This window comes from Oculina patagonica, chromosome 4 (genome assembly GCF_052425735.1).
Source record: "Oculina patagonica isolate OP01 chromosome 4, crgOcupat, whole genome shotgun sequence".
Taxonomy (NCBI): Eukaryota; Metazoa; Cnidaria; class Anthozoa; order Scleractinia; family Oculinidae; genus Oculina; species Oculina patagonica.
The window spans coordinates 20,597,212-20,619,468 of NC_135761.1; the positions used below are offsets into that span (position 1 = coordinate 20,597,212).

The 22,257-nt window shown below is 39.9% G+C and overlaps 1 protein-coding gene across 1 annotated transcript; it reads right to left on the bottom strand.

The window, feature by feature from the left end:
• Positions 1–34: 34 nt before the first annotated feature.
• Positions 35–19,178, bottom strand: LOC144648236 (uncharacterized). The gene is made up of 17 exons (XM_078507854.1): positions 18,280–19,178; positions 16,236–16,368; positions 14,931–15,424; positions 14,613–14,639; positions 14,276–14,527; positions 13,957–14,127; positions 12,675–12,722; positions 12,003–12,098; positions 11,092–11,913; positions 3,773–4,351; positions 3,588–3,614; positions 3,242–3,493; positions 2,877–3,047; positions 2,555–2,602; positions 2,061–2,108; positions 1,075–1,170; positions 35–903 (listed from the first exon to the last, which is right to left on the bottom strand). Exons 1-17 carry the CDS (start codon positions 18,383–18,385, stop codon positions 35–37), a joined length of 4,239 nt encoding a protein of 1,412 aa, XP_078363980.1. The 5' UTR covers positions 18,386–19,178.
• Positions 19,179–22,257: the final 3,079 nt, after the last annotated feature.

Below are 22,257 nucleotides of genomic sequence, written 5' to 3' on the forward strand. Positions count from 1 at the left end.
TGTTCGCCCGATACGATACGAAACGATACTTTATTTATACATTTGTACATCGAAATTTGTGGCTCCACAACTCCAGGCATTGCTTGTCCCCAGGTTCTTTTCCAAGGTGCCTCAGGCCATTTGTATGTTCTGCGTCCGTTAATTGTTCGTGTTCAGCACCTTGTGTCGGATCACCAGTTTGATCTTCCATTTTAAAGACAGCGTGGGAATTCGGTGACAAGTTGCCATTACTCTCTTTAAAAGTCAATGGCTGCACTTCGCCTTGTGCGTCAGATGTCTTGCAGTCATTTCCAATACACCCAACCTCGATGTCTCCCAGCGGGTTCCCTTCATTCATCTTTCTGCAAGGGGGTTCTTTTGTGTGAATACTCATGTCGTCTTCACTCTCACTGTCGGTGAAATCCACTCTTTGGCTTTTGCGTTTGGGGTCAATCTCCCGGATGAGTGAATCATACATAGGCCAACCGTGTTTGTCTACCATTCCACACGGCAAGCGGCGACCAAAATGCGCGCCACCATTTTCCCGCCCTTTTTCCCTCGTGGCAGGCGTCAGCTTGTCGTACCCAGGTCTTATCGTAACAACATCACGCGTTTCATTATCAACCGCTTCATTCTCATAACGAGGCTGAAAGAACAGGTACTCGAGAGGATTCACAGATGACCTTCCAAGGTGGTCGGTGTTTTCGTACGGCGACTTTGGCAAATCTCGTTTGTCAGCGGCTCTTTCTCCTAAAGGCGTCCGTGGCTGAAAGGGCAAGGCTTGAATTGGGTTTTCATTTTTGCCTGGGAGAACGTCGGCGTTCCTTTCAGCATCAAGCGCAAAAATCCCACTAATGCGGACAGTTGCATACGGTGTTATTTCTTCTTCATTTGCGCCATCCGGAATATTTGGCCTACGTCCCTCTAAAAAAAAAGAAAAATCCCTCAGCTTCGGCCAAAGTCCCTTAGCGCAACCAAGAACAAAAAGACTATTGTCTAGTGCTTAATGGGAAGAGTTGAAACACAACAATAGACCATTTCTTGGTACGATATTAGCTGCCCCAAGGTTAAAGAAGTCGTTGTTGGTTAACTTACTGTGCTTTTTGAACAACATAGCGGCCAGTGTTACAACAAGGATGAATAGCACTGATCCACCGGCCGAAACTATGGTGATCTCCATAAACGTCATCCCTAAAATACAGTAAGAATCAGGCGATGGAAGACATTTAGTTTACTTTATAAGCCTAAAACCAACATTCTGTCCGAGCATCTCAAAGAAAATACAGATACTATGTATAATTATCGCTAAAAGGTCAAGAAAGTGGCCAGTACAAATGAACTAGAACTCGATAGCTTTTCGACCCTTTTTCTTCATTCTAAAAAGAGTGCGTAAAAAAGCACGAAATACGGTGTCTGTCAAATTGTACCACGCAATTCGGTGACACTCACAGTCTAAAAACTGCTTGGATGCTGTCTTGTTCCCAGTCTTCTCTCAGTATCTTATTGGATATTTTACAATTATTTCACGAGCGTGCGTTGGATATGACATGGTAGATAGCCAAGGCGCGTAGCGCCTCGTTGGCTATATCTTATATCCAACAAGAGTGAGTGGAATAATTGTTTAATTAAAAACAACAAAGAATTGCGATATTTGAGCTTCCCGGTTGTTCTCGCTAGCGCGTACACCTGGTCCATGGTATATGAGCTCATATACCATTGCCTGTAAACCAATCAAAACTCAGGAATTGCAATATACCATGGCTAGTTTTTAATAATAACGAATATCCAATAAGACACATCCCATCCGCGCCTCCGAGTTTACCCATTCTTCCTCGATTCTCGCCCTTGACGAGGACTAAAAAGGCGACTTGGGAGGAGTCAGACTCAAATCCTTGCAAAACCCGTGTCAGTGTTGATCAGTTGATGCGTGATGCTTGATGAGTGATGCGTGTAGTCGCGTTGAACATTGTACGCGTTAATTCTTAATATTATCTTGCAACTCCTTATAGTATTATGATAAAATAATTGTAAAAACAGGCGATAAATGGTAACGGCCTTATCCCTGAAGAAAGTACAAGTACCTTGGGGCTCTTTTTCCTCTGATGGTACATCAACAATGTCACCAGTTCCTAAAACAAATACGCAAGCAAAGTACGCGTTAAACTCGACGTCACCACGCAACTCCTTATAGAAATATGATAAAATAATTGTAAAAACAGGCGATAAATAGTAAAGGCCTTATCCGTGAATAACTACTTATCCTACTTATTAAACGAGAGTGAGGTCTTTACGGAAAATCTTAAACTGAGGCATTGCTGTATTGACTGAGCAAAAACGTTTCCAAGAATCCAACGGCCAATAGTTAGTCAAAGCCCACCTATGTTTCTTTCTCGTTTGAGTGTTCATTGTCCTTTCTTGCAGCTATGCAATTTTGATAAAAACCGCAGTGGTTTTGCTCTTTTTGTAGGGCATTATTAATAACTCGTAATGCCTGAGGTCATTATGGGAAAATCCCGCCTTAAATTTAGCCAATCAGAGCGCGGGTCATATAGGCTACATAAGAAAGTATAATTACCTTTGGGCTCTTCTTCCTGTGATGCTTCATCAGCAATATCAACAGTTCCTAAAACAAATTGTAATAGTAAGTCACACTATGGAGTCGTTAATTACGTTGTAATCAGTTGATGGTATTACAACACAGAACATACAGAAAAAAAAGTGCCAGACTGGTCGACGAACATCTCCTCCCGGAAAATGTTCTTGGTTTAACTCTTTAATTCACCATCTTGTACATGAAGTGTATTTTCATGTTGTTAAATTGTGGAGTTTACTGCATCACTTTATCACGTCTCCGCGAACTTGGGTTAAATAATTATTATATCAGTCTAATGGCCTACCAGAGCAGTTTTGAACATTGCATGGTTGCTGTTCAGTGAGTGCGCCAAGTTCAGAGCAATTCTTTCCTCCAAAACGCGATCTGATACAAGTACGATTGCGTGTTTTGAACCCTCTACCGCAAGACACTGAGCAATTGGTGAATGGACTCCAATCCGACAGAGTTGCATCTTCTGAAAATTACCCAATGAAAGAAGAAAAAAAATACTATTTCAGAGAAGCCGAAGACACGGAATAGGAATTCTGTAACTTTGATTCAGAATGGAACCGATAAAATTTCATACTCGCTTCATGTCACAAGTCCAATAAAATATTCGCGGTCGATCTGTATGGTATGTATTTGCATTATCTTTCACGTAAAACCAACCTGGAGCACAAGTAGAGATGTTACAATATTCCCATCGCACTGAAGCATTTGTAGTGTAGCACCAAGAACCGTTAGGGGCCTGACCACCAGGGTTCCGGCATGCATTGCCAGCGTTTACCAGTTCGGGATAATTGTCTAGTGTTCTGTGGTGCCGATGAGGACACTGGGAAGACCAGGACTGACACGTGTAACCGGACTGCGTCATGGATATATTTCCACGGTATGACTGACCGTCACCATAGGAACACACGTCTATATAAGACAATAGGAAAAATGATTTTAGCAGTTGCCTCTTAATTAATGGTTAAGTCAAAAAGCATTTCTTTCTCGTGCGGCTTCTACTTACCGCTAAAGTCTTCTCTTGTTATGTTTTCTGCAGCAAGAAATTAAAAAAAATGGAGTTACAGTGATTTGCAAGCTCAGAGCGAGAGTCGTTATGCCATTATTTGAGGAATCTTTAATAGGGCATCTTGCAAAAATAGATCTAAATTCGTTATTTAATCAGTTATACAGTTAGGTTTAACTAGGTACCTTTGAATTCTGTGGGATAATAACACTCGGGAATGGTGCCACCGTTTCTTCTAGGTAAAGTCGTGCAGTTAATCACGTGAAAAAACCATCCATTTCTCCCTCCTTCTCTGTTTATTTTACGAGCCATGGGAATTTCTTCTTTGCAATGCTGCTGTTCCATAACATCACAGGCTTCTCTACAGACCTGTACTGGGCGAATTATCGACGAGGCGTTGTCGCATCTTTTGAAATAGTAGTTGCAGTAAACAAGAAACACAGTTCGGAGGCATCTTTCAGGGATCGCGACTTTAAAAGATTTAAAATTAGAAAGCAATTTTTCAAAAATTTTTTGGTTTTCTTGCGAGGTAAAGACAAGGCGATCCCTAATTATACTTGAACACACGCCCTTTTCTCCATACACGTATGGCTCACAAACAGTCTGTGACGAGGGACTAGGATGAGCTGGTACGCACGTGTCACTGAGAAAGGGGAAAGGAAGATAAAGATTATTAAAGTCACATGCGAAAACCCAGATTTGAGTTTTCCAAACGCGATGAGGTGGAAGTTGTGTTTGTTGTTTGTAAGAAAATCTACTAAAGATAGTTTATACTTACCGTGTTTCGCGTCTATTAATCAGCTGACTGATGTCGTTGACATGGTTGTCTGTGGAAACATCAAAGTTAACATTTCTTGATTTCAGCTCCACCACGCAGAAGACATGTACAAAGCCATTAGGTTTATTTTGGCGGTTTCGGCCGAGCACCGGGACTATAACAATACGTTATACTACAACCTACCGTAATGATTCGATTTAGCGCCCAGGGCGCTTATTTACTTTTGGCACCTCAAGGGAGGGCGCTTATTCGAGACAGGGCGCTTATTCGGGACAGGGCGCTTATTTAATTTTTTGAGAAACAACCAAATGTTCAAAACAAAACTTAAATAAATATTAAAATAACGAACAATCACAGGAACTGTAAGACCTGTAACAGTAACAAATTGTTGAAAGTTCAGTTACTTTTAAAAGCATTGTTCATTTTAGCAGTAAATATATACCTGTACAGTGCGGTGAATGTTCATGAGTTTATCTATTCGATGTTGATGACTTCAGTAGGGGAAGTTATCCACAATAGGGGCGCTTATTAGAATAGAGGCGCTTATAAGGATGGGGCACTTATTAGAATGGGGGCGCTTATTGGAATAGGGGCGCTTATTGACAAAAATACATTGGAAGGGGAGCGCTTATTTGGAAGGGGGCGCTTATTGGAAGGAGGGCGCTAAATCGAATCATTACGGTATTATTACATCCAAGTAAGCAATACGTAAAATGATACAGAGCTGAGCGACAGTTCACAAAGGCTACTGTCAGACGGAGGCCAGAAAAAAACACGGAGGGAAAAAAACACGGCAGCAAATCTGGGTAGGAACCATGGCTCAAGCTCTAAATACCCCCATCATACGGAGCTACGCAATTCGAAACATCCCAACCCGCATTGACTAAAAGAAAAACTGCATGTATGACTACCAAGAATGACATACTTAAAAAAAGACCAAAATTACAAACAACGAACTGGGCCAACGAGGAGTCGGCCTAGAATGATTTCCCACGTGATAATCCGTCTCTTATATAACCCTCCCTCATGCACATGCTCACTTCGACTGGGCTAGCCCCAGTCCCCACTGCTCTAGGTCCTCTAGTGCCGCAGAAATATTTAATTCCCGGCTAATATTAATGAAATATGTTTCATACCTCAAATATCTACTTTTTTTCATGAAGTGTTCTGCTGGTGAAACCAACTACAATTATACCATGACTGAGAAATTCTCGCGTGCGCATGGGTCGAAAAATATAGTCGATGAGAGTATAGACCATAAAAACGACGTAACATGTGACGCAACGCAGGGCAAAGTTTGGAAGACTTGAGATATTGAGGCGACTTTTCCAAGGGACATAATTAAGCGAGTTGTACACATTTGTTGGCTTCAAGTGAAAAAAAAAATGCGATCTTATGAGCTGTCACACGAAAGCGCGACTTTGCACTTATTTTTCATCCAATTTGCCGGTAAATTTTCCGTGTTATAGTATAAAACAAAGCAACCGCATTTTGCCATGGTCTACATTTCTTATGACTCCATAAAATGTCCAAACATTGCAGTGAAATCACTCGCCTGACGGCTCGTGGTCCCACTTGAGTTTTGAACATTTTATAAAGTCATTTCTATGGTCTATAAGAGTGTTGACCATGGAAAAATGTGGTCAATTTGTTAATTAAGTAGCTGAAAACATGGAAACGATTTTTTTTATTTAAAGATATAAAGAAATGACTTCTCATTTAAACAATGTCTACGTATGTAAAAGTCAAGAAAAAATTATTTTAAAGTGATATTCAAACCATCGCAGCGGCCAGATTCTACGTGTCTTTTCGTAATTTTGTGGGATTGTTTGAGGGCCACGTTGAGATCATTTCTGGTAGGGATCTCATTCCAAACTCTCATTAGCCGTGTGTATATTTTGGGGATCATTTCCCGCCAAGAATAATTTTCAGTCCTTCAGATCTGAAGTCGAGCTCTGAAACATAAGGACTAAGAACCAGTGGACCCTAAGGCTAAAACCGCATCGTGACAAGAGGGTCTTAATGGGGGCTTTTACGGTTAACGGTTAAAATTTTGGCCTTTTTACGGCTAACGGTTAATTTATTTCCATAACGGTTAACAGAAGTTAAAACTTAATTTCCATCATTTTAAAAAGTTAAAAATTAATTTCCATTATTAAAAAACATATTTTAGGTCTCAGGGACGATGAAGTGAACTAGTTTGGTTTATTAATAATTACTGACCGATTTTTTACAGTTAACATATTTTACGGCTAACGGTTAACCTCATGGAGACCCTCTGACAACTGAAGGAAATCTTGTCTCAAGAAAATTACTTTGTTACTGTAATCTTTTCAGCCCCAGCAAAATGCAAGTGTTTCAATACGAGAATAAAAGTCTGATCTTATTCTTCAACGCCCAAGAAATGTCTAACGAGAATTAGAACCACCATGTACAGTACAGTAAACTGCACCACATGGGTAACCACATGAAAATACTGCTCAGTAGCAAACACACTTAGGTTTCATCCATAGATTAAAAAATAAAGATTGAACCGCCTTGCAAAGCAAAATAAACAGAGCCATATGAAAGTACTACTTAAATTTGGAGGAACTCAGCGGGGAAGCTGAAGCAAAATTTCAAACGTCCGTAGACAATGCTGTGATGTTTACTTGCACTAATCTGTGGCTGGTGGGGAATCAAAAGTCTTTTCTCATCCTTGGTCTAGTATTTTGGATCAAAATCCGGGTCAAAATCTCTCCTTTTTTAGTATATCTTTAGTCAGTAATTTATTTAGAATAGTTGACTACAAACGTTCTTCTTCACCTTGGTGTAAAAATTAGGTAGAATAAAAAGCGATTTTTAAGGTACGGAAACAGGAAAGGATTAACGATTGGAGGAAGACCGATTAAGAATTCTAGCAAGGGTGAAACATCCCCCGGCTCCTCTGGACTTGAAAACCACATTGTACTTTCTCTTGACTTGTACTAGTCTGCGAAGCCGTTTTAAAGTTGGATATAATATTACTGGCTCGTTTGAGTTACTTCTTTTATCCTAGAATAACATTAACAGGCTAAAGTATTGTACTCGATCATAAGTTTTATAATGGTGAGCAGGAGACCGTACACTATAAGGTGATATCACAAAGGGAGGAAGTACAGGGAGGAGGAGGGGGAACTCCAGTCTTCTCCCATGTTGTGGTCTAGAATTTTTAGCGCATCTTTCATTTGAAATTTATTCACTAAACTGAAGAAACTACATTACATACTTCTTTGTTATACAGCCAAATTGCACAAAAAAATGCGAATTTTGGTCTGCAAATAGAAAAGGATTCAGAGAAAGCATTTAAACTACTTCTGAAAAGTACAAACCGGAACTAAAAACGACGAATATAGGTTGTTTTTTATTTTTTTTAAAGGGATGTTTTAAGAGCGTTTTATTTACTGAAAGAGAGTGACTGACACAACTAGTTGTTTACCGTTTTCTATTACAAACCAAACTATATCCAACTCAGCAAGTGGATGTGAATGCAACAGATTCAACGCTCTCCTTCAAACATTTCTGCGCCGGGCAATCGACAAAAAACAGGTGATATACCAAATTTCACTTACCTTTGTTCGGAACATTGTTTTCTGTTGTTCCTATCCCTACAAACCACGCAATCACCAAAAACGACGATAGAGCTTTGAACCGCTGATTAGCCATTTGTGTCTCTCTGATTTACGGGTAAGGATTAGTAGGATTAATAAACAAAACACGTAGTTCTAAGTCTTCGGACTTCCGCGGGACTTCACCGCAGGCCATTTGCGTGACCTTATCACAGATATCACATCCTTTTCCGTGAAGATATTCAATTCAACAGTATCAACATGCGGTACTAAGGCTTTTTAGGAAATTAATACATATTATATTGGTAATATAGCATTACCAATACTTATTGAACGGAAGTGCTTGTGAGGATTTGTACTACTAGTACGTGACATTTGAAAATTTCCTCAAAATTAAGACGAGTAAAAATTGAAAAAAAAATTTCAAATAGGTGGTTGGGGGCTCTCTTTAAATAAATTTCTTAATTATCTCTCAGCCTCGACCTCATACTTAAAATGTACACCTGAGTTTTAAAACTTTTTCAGCGAGGATCGGTGTAATAATGAGGCTGAGGCTCAGAAAGATAATTCAGATCTTCAGTCAGTCACTTAAGTTAGCCAGTGGAACTTTTCTCTATTTGACTTATTCTGCGCTCTCTAATTTCTTTTTCTTTCAAACAGTCCAAACAGTTTTTATCCTCGAGCATTACTGTTTTTCTCAGCTCAAATCCGGAAAGTTCTGAAACCTCACAGCAGCAAGATTTTGGTTGGGCGCCAAGCTCTGCCATTTTGCGGCAGTAGCAGTTTCAGATCTGGCTGTGGTACAGTTTTTCAAAAGAAAAAAAATGCAGTTCTGCGTTTTATCTTCTTAAACCTTTCACCTTCCGTCATTCCGAGATACTGAGCGACCGAGCGAGCTAGAACGAACTTAGACTTCTCTCTCGAGGGCCAGGATAGCAGGGCGAATGCATGTCACATCAATCTACATTGATAATTTCGAACGTGCAAAGTACAATTGCAATAAGGTTGGAGTTAAAATAAAACAAAGGCCCTATAAATAACATTTTAAAAACAAATGAAAACCACAGAGGCTTGCTAGAAGTTGTATTGCTGCAACTCGCTAAAGCCTGTTGAGCAGAGGTTTGCTAGAAAAATGTGTAAAATTTGATGAGATTAAATGAAGTGCAAGTCCTGCTCAGAATTCCTCCTTGCTTGATATGTGACTGAAATGAATGTTTCATTGCCATTTATTTTTATGGTTTGCTCGTCATCAAAAAAGACACATGATTCGGCAAGAGTTTTTGTTGTGGTTTTCCAACGTTTTTGTCTCAGTGGAAGAGGAAATAGCAATTTCCAATTTTGATCTGAAATTTCCCTTTTAGCTCTGAATGAAATCTCATTCCATTACAAGATACAACTGAAGCGCAAAGGTTATTGCCAAATTGCATATCAAAAAACTGAAAGATCTAGAATGTCTCAGCGCTATATCTTTTTATTGACAGTATTGCTGCCACGCACTCGCTTTAGTCTGTTGTGAGAAATTTGTAAGTACAGTATTGTTTTCTTGATTTCCAATTTCAGGGTTTTCCTTGTTAAGCCCACGATTGAACAAGTAATTATTAGCCTTTTTTGCCGAGTAATTTCGCTTTGTCTTAGGCCTTGTTAACAAGGAAGTAGGGTAACCCTTCTGCCAGGGTAACTCTGGCAAGATGGTTTAAGACAGTACTTAGTGCCAAAACCGATGTATAAATGGAGAGGCTTATTTCCGGGAGGGCTTATAAGCGGAATAAAAAACGTTTCTAAACCACTAGAGTGTTATCTAAATATGTTTTGAAGTTAAAAACGCATAATAAAGCAATATTTAGCCCTGTTCAGTACTGTCATCCGGCAGAGGGGGCCTTATATCCGGTTGGGGGGGGGGGGGTTATAATCTGATGTATTTTCTGTTTACAGGTACATGGGCCTATAACCGGGGGGAGGGAGGCTCAAGTTATAAGCGGGGGGGAGGGGGTTTATAACTGGAATTTTACGATATGAGACACGTACGTATTTTGAACGAGGTTTTAGCTCATTAGACGCTACGTGTTTAAATAAATAATCGAAGTGATTGATTGATTGATTGATTGGCTGATTGATCGATACGCAGTTCATCAGTTCCTTTAAAATCATACTTCAATTTCAATCGAGAATATTTGTGTCGATTGCTCCAACCTTGTACTTTTCCCTTGCTGGAAACGTTTTACAAATTTGTAAATATATAGTGACAACTGTTTGTGTATGGACAGTATAACCAAAAAAATCAAAGTACAACTAAAAAATTGCACAAAACAAGTTTAATACAAGGTATGTGGCATATGCAAATATTGCACACATTGTAACGGGCACATAATTAATTAATTATGGCAAACGTTACAATATATAATTATTTCTCCTTTTGTAAAACCAAAAGCTTAATGGCAAATATATGACACCAGAAAACTTTAGACGTAAGAAATATATAAAGAATGAACTGCCATGTTGTATCACTCACTCATCCTCATCGAGCCCATGAGGACTCTTGAGGCCGGTTGTATCGAATTTATAAAATTGAGCTGAAACTACTGCAAAACTGATATTACGTTGGTCACCAGTTGAATATTTGACTAAGCAATTGTATACATGTATACAGTGATGTTTTCGATCAGTTATTTTGGTAAACGCTGCATGTTTTTAAATGCTTTTCGACGAATACTGTACTCGTTAAATATTTATAACGGTTTTCTTAACATGACTAGTCGTACATAATTGCGCCCTCGAATTAGAACCCCCCCTCCCCTCTTAGTGTTGCTGGCTTATCCTTTGAAGTCGAGGTTTGGCTTTCGAACAAGTCTATGAATAGCTAATTGTACAGTATCAAACTCGATGGGATTACCGAGAATTTACTAAATCCGCGCGTTTCTCCTGCCAAAAATAATTAGCTACGTAGCCGACGAATTCGTTAGACGCCATGGGCGACAAATTTAGGCGTGCTTGTTACGAAGCTTCAATACCAGGGATTTTCCCTTGGCAATTTGAAAGAGAGAAGCCTTTGATGGAGGTTGCTTGTCATGGCAATTTGTGATTCGACAGTAAAACGACGATTGGTCATAAGCAGCAAGTGTCTAAATGAATCGGATTCCTCATTCATGTGTATTTTCCTCGTCTGATGATTGTTCGTGTTCAACACCACTGCTATAAAACTCAAATAAACCAGTTAGATCTTCCATTTTAAAGGCAGCCTGGGAACGCGGTGACAAGTTGCCATTACTCTCTTTCTTCAATGGCTGCACTATGCCTTTTGCCTGTGAGTTCTTCCAGTCATTTCCAATACATCCAACTTCGATGTCTCCCTGCAGCGGGCTTCCTTCATTTCTCTTTCTGTCCATTGAGCATGCTGGACTGCGTTCGTCGCAAGAGGGTTCTTCCAAAATTGTGTGAATATTTTTGTCGTCTTCACTCTCACTGTCGGTGATATCCACCCTTCGGCTTCTGCACTTAAGGTCTATCTCCCGGATGAGTGAGTCATACACAGACCGACCGTGTGTGTCTACCATTCCGCACGGCAATCGGCGACCAAGATGCGCGCCACCATTTTCCCGCCGTTTTTTCCTCGTGCCAGGCGCCAGCTTGTCGTACCCAGGCTTTATCATAATAACATCGCGTGGTTCATTATCAAGCGCTTCATTCTCATAACGAGGCTTAAAGAATAGGTGCTCGAGAGGATTTACAGATGACCTTCCAAGGTGATCGATATTTTCGTACGGCGACTTCCGCAAATCTCGTCTTTCTCCTAACGGCGTCCTTGGCTGGAACGGTAAGGCTTTCAGTGGGTTTTCATACATGCCTGGAAAACCGTACGGATTACTTTCGGCACTCAGCCCGAAAATACCGCTGAGGCGAACTGTTGCATATGGTGTTATTTCTTCTTTGTCCTCGCCATCTTGGATATTTGGGTTATGCCCTCCTGAAGAAAAAATAAATTTATATAATAGGATCAGGAAGGATTGAAAATAGCGTATCTAAGATAAAAGACGCAATTTGAGCCTGACTTACTGTGTCTTTTGAGTAAAATAGCCACCAATGTTACCACAAGGATGAAAAGCACTGATCCACCAGCTGAAACTATGGTGATCTCTACAAACGTCAACCCTACAATACAATAAGAATCCGGAAATGAAATTGATTATTCAAAATAAAACAAAGCGTCAAAATCCGGGGGAGGCGAGATGTGGGTACTGATTTTTTTTAATAGAGAGAGGCTCCGCCCAGATGTCCAAACCCTTACCCTTTGGTTTACCATTTTTGGCAGAAAAGGTAACCCTTTTGTATACCGTTGTTAGAAACTGATACCCTTTTTCATACCCCCTACAGAAGGGATTTTGCATCTCTTGCCTTAGTTTTTCACTTGAATAACTCCTTATTATGCTTAGTGCTAAGATGAATCGGGCTTTCGGTCAGCCTTTTTGTGATATTTTGAAACGCTTTTTTAAAAATACTTAAATGACAGTTTTCGCTATCCTTCTCTATACTCAAACTCATAAAATACGAACCCTTTTAGAATACGCGCAGCCTTTAAAAGATACTCCTTTTGGGGAGACCCTTTCGTTATTGTCCTCTATAGGTTTTAACCACGGGGATTTTGACAGGGGTCAATGGCAATGGGGATTTTGACAGGCAATGGGGATTACAATTCGTGCGGAAATACAGTATTGATAAAAATATTACCCTTTGGCTGATTTTCATCTGATCCTACATCAACAATATCAACGGGACCTAAAATAAATCACAATAGCAATTTACATATGCATTCAGCAACAGCATTACGGTGTAACGGAAGTATATCATGATTTTCGTAAGCAGTCTTGAAAAAGGCAATGTACCAACTTAGACTTGTCATAATAAACAAAAAAGTGCTTTTGCAGGAAAAGGGTTCATTTTAATTATAAGTTGTGTGGACAGAGGTTACTAAAGCAGATAAATACTAGCTATGCAACGCTTTCGGGGAAAATACAAGTGACAAGTGGGATATACCATATTATTTAAAACTAGCAATGGTATATTGCAATTCCTGCGTTTTGATTGGTTAACAGGCAATGGTATATGAGCTCATATACCATTGACCGCAAATATGGTAGCCGATACGCGTCAACGAAAACAGCTGGGGAGCTCAACTATTGCAATTCTTTGGACGTTTTTTAATAAAACAATTATTCCACTCGCGCTTGTTGGATATGAGATCGTTATAGCTAACTCGGTGCTACGCGCCTCGTGCATTGGCTATCTACCATATCATATCCAAAGCGCTCGTGGAATAATTGTTAAGTATACCACGAGAAAGTGTTGTGTATCTATTTTATACCATCCCATAGAAAATACGCTTACCAAATTTTGTCGAGAATAAGAGCGCAGCATACGATGGGAAGGTTTGGTTGAATACCGTCGAATATACAACGGCTTTCCTGTATTCTGATAGGCTGTATTTTGTATGGCATGGTATAAAGTTGTCTATGGGAATGCCTCCACCTCGAAAAATAAACGAAGTTGAATTTATCCTGCATTGTCATGAGCATTTTTTTGGTGTCTTCTTTGAGATCAATACCCTCCCAATAAATAGTTCAATTGTGTAGGCAAAGACCAGCATAGCTAAACAGAAGTACCGGATCCCAATGGAGGATAAAATCAGCTATGAAATTCTAAATAAATGAAAAACAAGGCTGATTAAACAGTAAAGGAATATTATCAATGGCTGACGTGTTTTACAAGGGTCTTACTTATAAGTCCCTAAAGACGAAACAGTGCCTTTCGAAAAATTGGATTTTTAAAATATATTCCTTTACTGTTTAATTAGCCTTGCTTTTGTACGTTTTCTGTAAAACAGATTGGAAGTTCTCTTATTGGATTACCATTTAACCCATGTCTGCCAGTCATTCCAGGCTATTCTATTACGTTAATTAAACTTTGACAAATTCAATGAGGATTTCATGAGTTTATCAAAAGATTTTCCAACCTGAGCAGTTTTGATTGATGCATGGTTGCCGTTCAGTGAGAGCGCCCAGGGAAGCACAGTCTTTTCCTCCAAAACGCGAACCGTTACAAGTACGATAGCGTGTTTTGAACCCTCTACCGCAAGGCACTGAGCAGTTGGTGAATGGACTCCAATCTGACAGAGTTGCATCTTCTGAAAATTAACCCAAAGAAGAAAAAAACATTACTTTTTTCCGGCTCAACGTTACAGAAAAGCCGAAAAACCGTTCAATGCGTCAAGTTTGGGGACGATGTACTATATGTGAAAATAATAAGAACATATAAATCAATGTAAAACTAACCTGGAGAACAAGTGGAGATGTTACAATATTCCCATCGCATTGAAGCATTTGTTGTGTAACACCATGGACCGCGAGGGGCCTGACCACCAGGGTTCCGGCATGCATTGCCAGCATTTACCAGTTCGGGATAGTTGTCTAGTGTTCTGTGGTGCCGATGAGGACACTGGGAAGACCAGGACTGGCACGTGTAACCGGAACGCGTCACGGATATATTTCCACGGTATGTCTGACCGTCGCCATAGGAACACGTTTCTATATTACGACAGGGGTAAACAATTTTTAACGTCTTTGCCCCTAAATGAATTGTTTGGTTTGAATGGTACAGCTGTTTACTTACCGCTAAATTCTCCCTTTGTTAAGTTTCCTACAGCAAGAAATTAAAAATAGTTTAATTAAAAAAAGTTTGTTAGACTGATTCGTAAGTTCAGATTGCCAGTTGTGACCGTAAGTTTCTAAGTAGCATCTTAAAACTATTCTTACATTTTTTATAATCTTCTCAATCTAGCAGTGCGAGTGGTTGGCCTCTTTTCGTACTACTTTTAGCAGCCCACCCACCCCCCAACCCCTTTTCCTTTGCTATTTTGATCGCCCTCTTATGCCAAACTGGCTTTGTAAGAAATTTATTAACTATACAGCAGTTTAAAAAACTAAGTACCTTCGAGTTCTCTGGGATAATAACACTCTGGAATGGTACCACCGTTTCTTTTAGGTAACGCTGTGCAATTAATCAAGTCAAAAGCCCATTGACGACTCGCAGACTCGGACCCTTGTACGGCTTTGTTTATTTCGCGAGCCCTGCGGAACTCTTCTTTGCAATGCTGCTGGACCATAACATCACAGGCTTCCCTACAGACTGGTACTGGAAGAACTGTCGACGAGGAGTTGTCACACCTTTGAAAATAGTGGTTGCAGTAAATTAGTTCCACGGTTTTGAGACATCTCTCGGAGATGTCGTCTTTAGAAAGTACATAAGCCCTCGCCATTCTAAAATTCACCAGCAGCCTTTCCATGTTGACTTGATTTTGTATCGAGCCATAGATGAGACGATCCCCAATCACGCTTGAACACACGCCCTTTTCTCCATACACATATGGCTCACAAACAGACAGCGATGAGGAGCTGAGATGGGCTGGGGTGCAGGTGCTACTGCTGAAAAGGAAAGGAAGTTGAAGATTATTAAAGTCAAGTGTAATAGAAAAGCAGATTTATGTTGTGACAGGAGTCGAGCAGTGGCTCGGGTAGCAGCTCTTGCAAGATCTCGCATGAATGACTCGCTACCTCTTCGAGAGAGCAATAGCCCTTTAAAACGTTAGCAACTGCTAGACTACAGCCCGGGGGGGGGGGGGGGGGGTACTCCGGCTTGTAAATGACGGGGATGATCGAATGGAGGCAAAACTCAGGACCCAAAAAGATCCCTAAGTCTTCCGACATTACCCAAAAAAATCCCTGGACCAAAAACAACCCCCCAAAAATCCCTTGTCAACTGACTCCTTAATTGCCAGGAGGGGCATAATATATCACAAAGAGCGCTCTTGTTTGTTTATTCATCATACCATAAATACGCCAAGGCCGCGCCAAGGCACTTTAGTTCATTTTTAATACCCCCAAAAAATCCCGTTTCTAAATCAAGTCACCCCAAACAATACTTGCACAATTTTCCAACCCAAAAAAAATCCCGGAATCGCAAATTTCAACCCCAAAAAATCCTTCGATCACCCCTGTCATTAGCAGGCCGGAGTACCCCCCTGGGGACTACAGTGACACTAGAAGACCAGTAGAATTACAAACTTAGAACAGCTGCTGCACTACTGCGAAGAGTGTTTCAAGAAGAGAATAGAACAGACACCTCTGCATACACCCAGCGTGAGAGAGGCTGGAATAATGTTGCTATTTGTGTGTTTGCAAGATTCGACAATACCGTGCCAATAAAATCTACTTCAATTATGTTATGTGTACTTACCGTGTTTTGTTGGTCATCTTTGTGTTATTATTGTTCTGCTGAATGACGTTAACACTGATATCTGTAGAAAACTTCAAAGAGAAGTTTTTTTTCATTGATAGAAAATCTTTTACACCTGAAATGGGATCTGTTCCTGAAAATGGAAGGCAAATAATCATGACTTTGGTTGATACAAAAACTCTTAAAAATACATGTATCAATGAAGTTTTCTATATTTGAAATTTAGCTGTTTTTTTTTTTTTGGAAAACTGTGCAAAGAGGATCATTGTCTTTGGTCAAGTGCCTTCGACGAGCAAACCTATACTGTACTTTAATGGGCGCCTTTCAAGTTAAAAAGTCTACTGAATGGTAGTTTGGGATCCTGGTCAAAGTGATTCAGTGTATAACAAGATTTTTTTTAAAAAGACAAATAAAAAGTTTAAAAGAAATGGATAGATGTGTAAACTAAAAAGAACTAATGAAATTTAAAGTTATTTTCAAGCCATGGAACTCAACAACAATGCACGCTTTGTTACCATGTAGAATTATTTTGATACAAAACTAAATTAAATTTAAAAATTTAAACTTAATTTACTCGGGATAACTAAAATCTAATTATGCTGAATAAATATATAAGAAAGCAGTCAGATTCTATGAGCCCTTTCGAAATTTTCGTGGGATTATTTGCGGGCCACTTCGTGGATCATTTCCGGGCAGGGATCCCATAATTGGCGGTCTTTTTATTTTGGCGATCATTTCCGGAGCCAAGAATAATAATTTGCGTCCCACAGAAATGTAGGAGAAGTCATTGGCCTAGTGAGAACACTGAGATAAGGCCTTGAGAAACAAGAATTTGCTCGTCATTCGCCAAGATAACAAATATTGCCTTTTGATAGAAACATCTAAGGATAAAACTGCATCGTGACAAGAAAGCGAATCAATGCCTTATAGCTGTAATCGTTTCAGCCCCAGCAGTCAGAAAATTTCAATATATTATTACGAGAATAAAATTGATCAAATTCTTCCGACTTATAAGAAGGGTCTAAGAACATTGTGTGGAGACCAGAGATGAAGAATTTTTAGACATGTCTGTTGGTATTAGGGCGAGGTTCACCCTAAGGCAAAAAATCATCCACACAGAAAATTAAATCCTTAAAATAGCTTTCGTTTGAATGGTCACACACTATATAAAGGTTTTATCCACAGACTTACCAACCTTGGAACCAGCTTATATAGCAAAATAAAAACGCCACATGAAAGTACTGCTCAAGAGTTTATCCGGATGGGCACACACTAGGGCTTCACCCACAATGTTCCGTTTGATGCTTTATTACGCGGAAAAGAAGCGAAAATCGAATTAAGTGTCAAAGAAGTCTTTGTAGAGCTAGGAGGTTTCTTGGATCCACTAATCTGATAAGTCGTTTTACAGTTGAATGAAATAATACTGACTCGTTTAGGGCTGCTAATTTCAATCCAGAATAACAAGTTTTAAACTGGGGATTAGCAGACCGCATAAAGTGTGAAATTCCTCAAAGGACGGGGGGGGGGGGGGAGCAAAGAGGAAATTGGGGTGGGGTTGGGAGCCGTGAGAGAAAAGCTCAAGTCTTTCCTCATATTCTCGGATTTAAAAAGGATTTCATTAGAAATTATCAGTGAATAGTAGACGATAAACTTTCCTTTTATGGTGTACAATTAGAGAAGATCATGGAAACATGGAAAGAGTAAAAACGATTAGAGGAAGCCCGATCAGTGATTTTGGAAAGCGCGAGCCACCTTCCCCCCCAGGACTAAAAAGCCACGAATTAACTTATCACAGAAAGGTGTTTTATGGCCGGTGTTTTATTTATTACAGGAAAGTATCTGTAATAACTAGTTGTTTACAATTTTCCTATTACAAGCCAGACTGCGTCCAATTTGAAGTTGTCGTGCGTGTAGAACTTGTTAATCGATTTAAGCCCTTTGATTGTCTCGATTCACAAATCTTGTTCACAGATTTATATCACAAACAAATGACTAAAAATACTCAAGGATTCTGTGTTGTACCGTATATCAGAAACTCTCTTACCTTTCTGACCTTTCTCCGGAGTATTGTCGTCTGCTGATCCTATTGCTAAAACCCAAGCAATCATTAAACACGACGAAAGAACTCCAAATCGCCGCTGTTCAGCCATTGTGTGTCTTTCTGTTTCACAACTGAGGACTAAACAGCACACGATAGAAATCTCTGATTTGCCGTGAGGTCTCACCGCGAACGGGCCATCTGCGTGACCTTATCAGATATATGTATCACACCCTTTCCGGTAATTTCGTGATGATTTCCGTCGCGTCAGTAGCCTCTTGAGAAATTAATTAAGGGAGATAAAGACAATTATCTCTCATACGCTAGGTTTTTTTTTTTTCAGGAGAGGCATGATGCCTTATAATGTAACAGCGCACTTTCAAACCTGGTATGAGTGCGGTATATGCTTTATATAACTCATGGCCAAGCATTCCAACCGAAATCTCCCAGTTACCTTTGCGGTTTGTTTACTCTAGTCATCAATGAGTGGTTGAACAAAGCGTAAAATAACAACAACAAAAAGATTGAGCAAGGCGTATGCGGGTGAATGTGTATAAGAATTTTGGACAAGAGTCTTATAATTGGTTATCTAATTCCCCTTCCTGCGTGGGAAATACAATCTCAAAACACTGTCTTTGTAAAACGAAGTGCTGCGCTCGTCATAACAATTGTACAATGTACTTATTCCATTTTTTTCATCGTGTGTTCTAGTGATAGTAGCCGCGTGTATTATTCAACAGATTCGTGTGAAAACGAATCTCTAACAATAGACATGGGGGTCATGACCACTCGTCTCTATGCGTTGTCTTAAACGCTTGTAAAATTATCAACTCGGCGTGGAAATGACATTTTGATATTTTACAGCTGAAAACTCAAAACACCAGTGTTATCTTAAACGGCGGTTAATTTACCCTATCAGTTCCAAGTTCATGTCACATATTGTTTTGTTTTGGTATTATATTCCGGGGGGGGGGAGGGTGGGGATGGGGATGGGGAGGGGAATGACTAGCTCTATAGGGGCCAAAGTGTTGGGTGTATGAGCTCTGCAGGCTTGAATTGGGTGTGGTAGATAGAAAAAACTTTTTTGAGGAATTTGATGCCTTTTTCAGGGATGAAGTAGGGTATGGAAAATTCTGGGGTATGGAAATGACGCTAGGGTATGGAAAATTCCAGACTCTGCGGTATCCAATTGAGAGTTGTAGTTAGAAAAATCTTTTTTGAGACATTTTAAGCATTTTTCAGGCATGACGAAGGGTATGGAGAATCCCGTATTGTGGTATTACATAGGTTGAGAGTTTTAAGGATTGGAACTCACACCTCACCCACCCCCACCACCACCACCAAAACTTTCGGAGAGTAACCCGACGAAATGGCGGCCTGCTTATCTTTTCACCTCGACCTTATTGCTTGGTTATAAAACAAACTGGCTTTAAAATTTTGGCTCTCCTTTTGTCCTATTGTACTATCTCTAATTTCGTTTTCTTTCATACAGTCGAAACATTGTTATTTTCAGCTCAAAACCGGAAAGTTCTGAAACCTCACAGCTTCCGTCCCAGCAGGATTTTGGTTTGGTGCCCAGTCTGCGGCGACCGGCCGGGGACATCTTCAGATCCGGTTGTGGGTTAAATTTTTAAAAACAATTCTAGTTCCGCTGTTGTCCAAAAGATCAACGGAATGATTATTGCTTCGTAGTTGCATCTTGGCTGAACCTTCTGTCATTGCGAGAGCAAATATGGTCCACTCCCTACTAATGGAGAGGGACATTCATTTCACGTCAAGCTGTTATGACTATTCAACCGCGGCCGGAACGTACATTTAAACTTGAGTTAAAATAGAATTAAGCCTCTATAAATAATGTTCTGAAAACAAAGGAAACCCACAACGAAGTGATAGGAACAGGTCTAGGAGGCAGAAGAAAATTATGTTAAAAATTTGACAAGATTTAGATTGATGGCGATGTCGATAAATCATTTTGAATGAGAATAGATACAGAATGTGGTCTTTAATGCTCAATAATTTTCCTTATTTATTGGTATGTAGCTAAAACGACTGTTTCATTATGGGGTTCAAATGCGTAGTTTCGGTAATCAAAGAAAATATAAATACAAGTCTTCACTTGTCCAAACAGCGGTCTAGTATGGAACCGAGATTAATGTTTCCCACTATGGTTTGAAACGGGCCTCATTTCAAACGAAATCTCATTCAATTTTGAAGTCCACTGCTTTACGCATCAAAGACCTGAAAGCATGTCTCAGCACTGCACCTTTCAGTATTGCTGCCACTCGTCAAAGCCTGTTGAGATTAATTTTTATATGATTGAAATAACTAGATGAGAAAGTTCCGCCAAATTGGTCAAACCCGTGGCCTAACTGAGTCCTCAAGTTACGAATGAGAGGATTTTTTTTGTGACAAAAAATCACTACAAACTGCTAAGCCCACAGGCAAGCTATTTGGGATGGGGGAGGGGAGAGAGTAAGAGTACCTCCCCCCCCCCCCCAAAGAGCTTGCTCGCAGGCTACACTTAATTGCGAATAAGTGAAAACTGAAAAAAATACAGCATGTTTTACTGCAATGTGGGCAGAGAATGTCAACATAGCGTCTTGTGTTTTGCCCAAGAACCTTAGCGGAGACTCGATCTCTCTTTAAAATGTCTGGATCAGTCGTGAAATATAACAAGTCAAACCTGGAATAAATTAATGGAGATCTAACTATTGTGTGGATGATACCCTAGTAAAGGACCATTCAAATGATTGCTATCGAGCAGTTATATATTGTTTTTATGCTATACAACTGCATGACACTGACAAGGTGGCTCAAACATTTATGTCTGTGGATAACTTTTAAAAGTGTGTGACCATAAGTTTGTATCATTCAAATGAAAGCTATTGTAAAAGCTGCACATTCACTTGGTATTGATTATTATGCCGTTCAGGGTGTTTCTAACTATTAAGTCTGTGGATGAAGCCCTTGTGTATGCCCATTGAAAGATGGAAGGCATTGACTTGCTGGTGGTTTTACAAGTTTAGGATTCTTTCCGGTCTCATCCAATAAAATTCTAACTGTGAAGCGCTTTGAGCTTTGTAAATGCGCTATATAAGCACCTATATCATTCATTCATTTCTTCAGATTTGACCTTCAGTTCTTCTCCAAAGCGCCGTAAAGTCAATTGAGTGATTTTCTTACGTTTGTTTCTTTTTTATTAACCCGGTATTTCGACAGTAGGTTACACTGATTTGTTTCATCACATTTATCTGCCGTGGTCAACCGAATAAGCTTCAGCCACTAAATATTGCAGAAGGGACAATCATATGATGCTATTGCTAAATGAGAAACTAGGCCAAATTCTCTGTCCCCCAATTTTTTTTCTTGCGTCTCGGTCGCAATCACTTTCGATATTTAGCATGCTGGTCGCATTCCTCAACAGGGCAATACTCCCATCGTACTCTGCGGTTTGTAGTGTAACACCAAGGACCGTGAGGGGCCTGTCCACCAGGGTTCCGGCATGCATTGCCGGCATTTTTCAGCTCAGGGAAGTTGTCTGGTGTTCTGTGGTGCCGATGAGGACACTGGGAAGACCAGGACTGACACGTGAAGTCTGACAGTGTCTCGGACATATTGCCGCGGTACGACTGACCGTCGCCATAGAAACAGGATTCTGGTAAATCAACAATCAACAATGTCAGCAGTATAACACAAATTAATTAACATAAATTTGTATAATTTAGAAATGTGGACAATTTTGATGTGAACTGTTAGTACTCACCAGTCGTCAATCGCTTTCCTTCAGTAGTCTCTGGCAGTGCTAAAACAAAGGCACACAATACAGAATTAAAAAAAAGTTATTCAAGATAAAGCGTACAGCCCATGCCACAACAAAAGTTTTAAATTAAAATCGCATTCGATTCAGGTAGCTCACACTCCGGAGCTTTTCGCTGTTTTCGCTGTTTGCGTATCATAAGCGACTATATACTAGGACTATATACT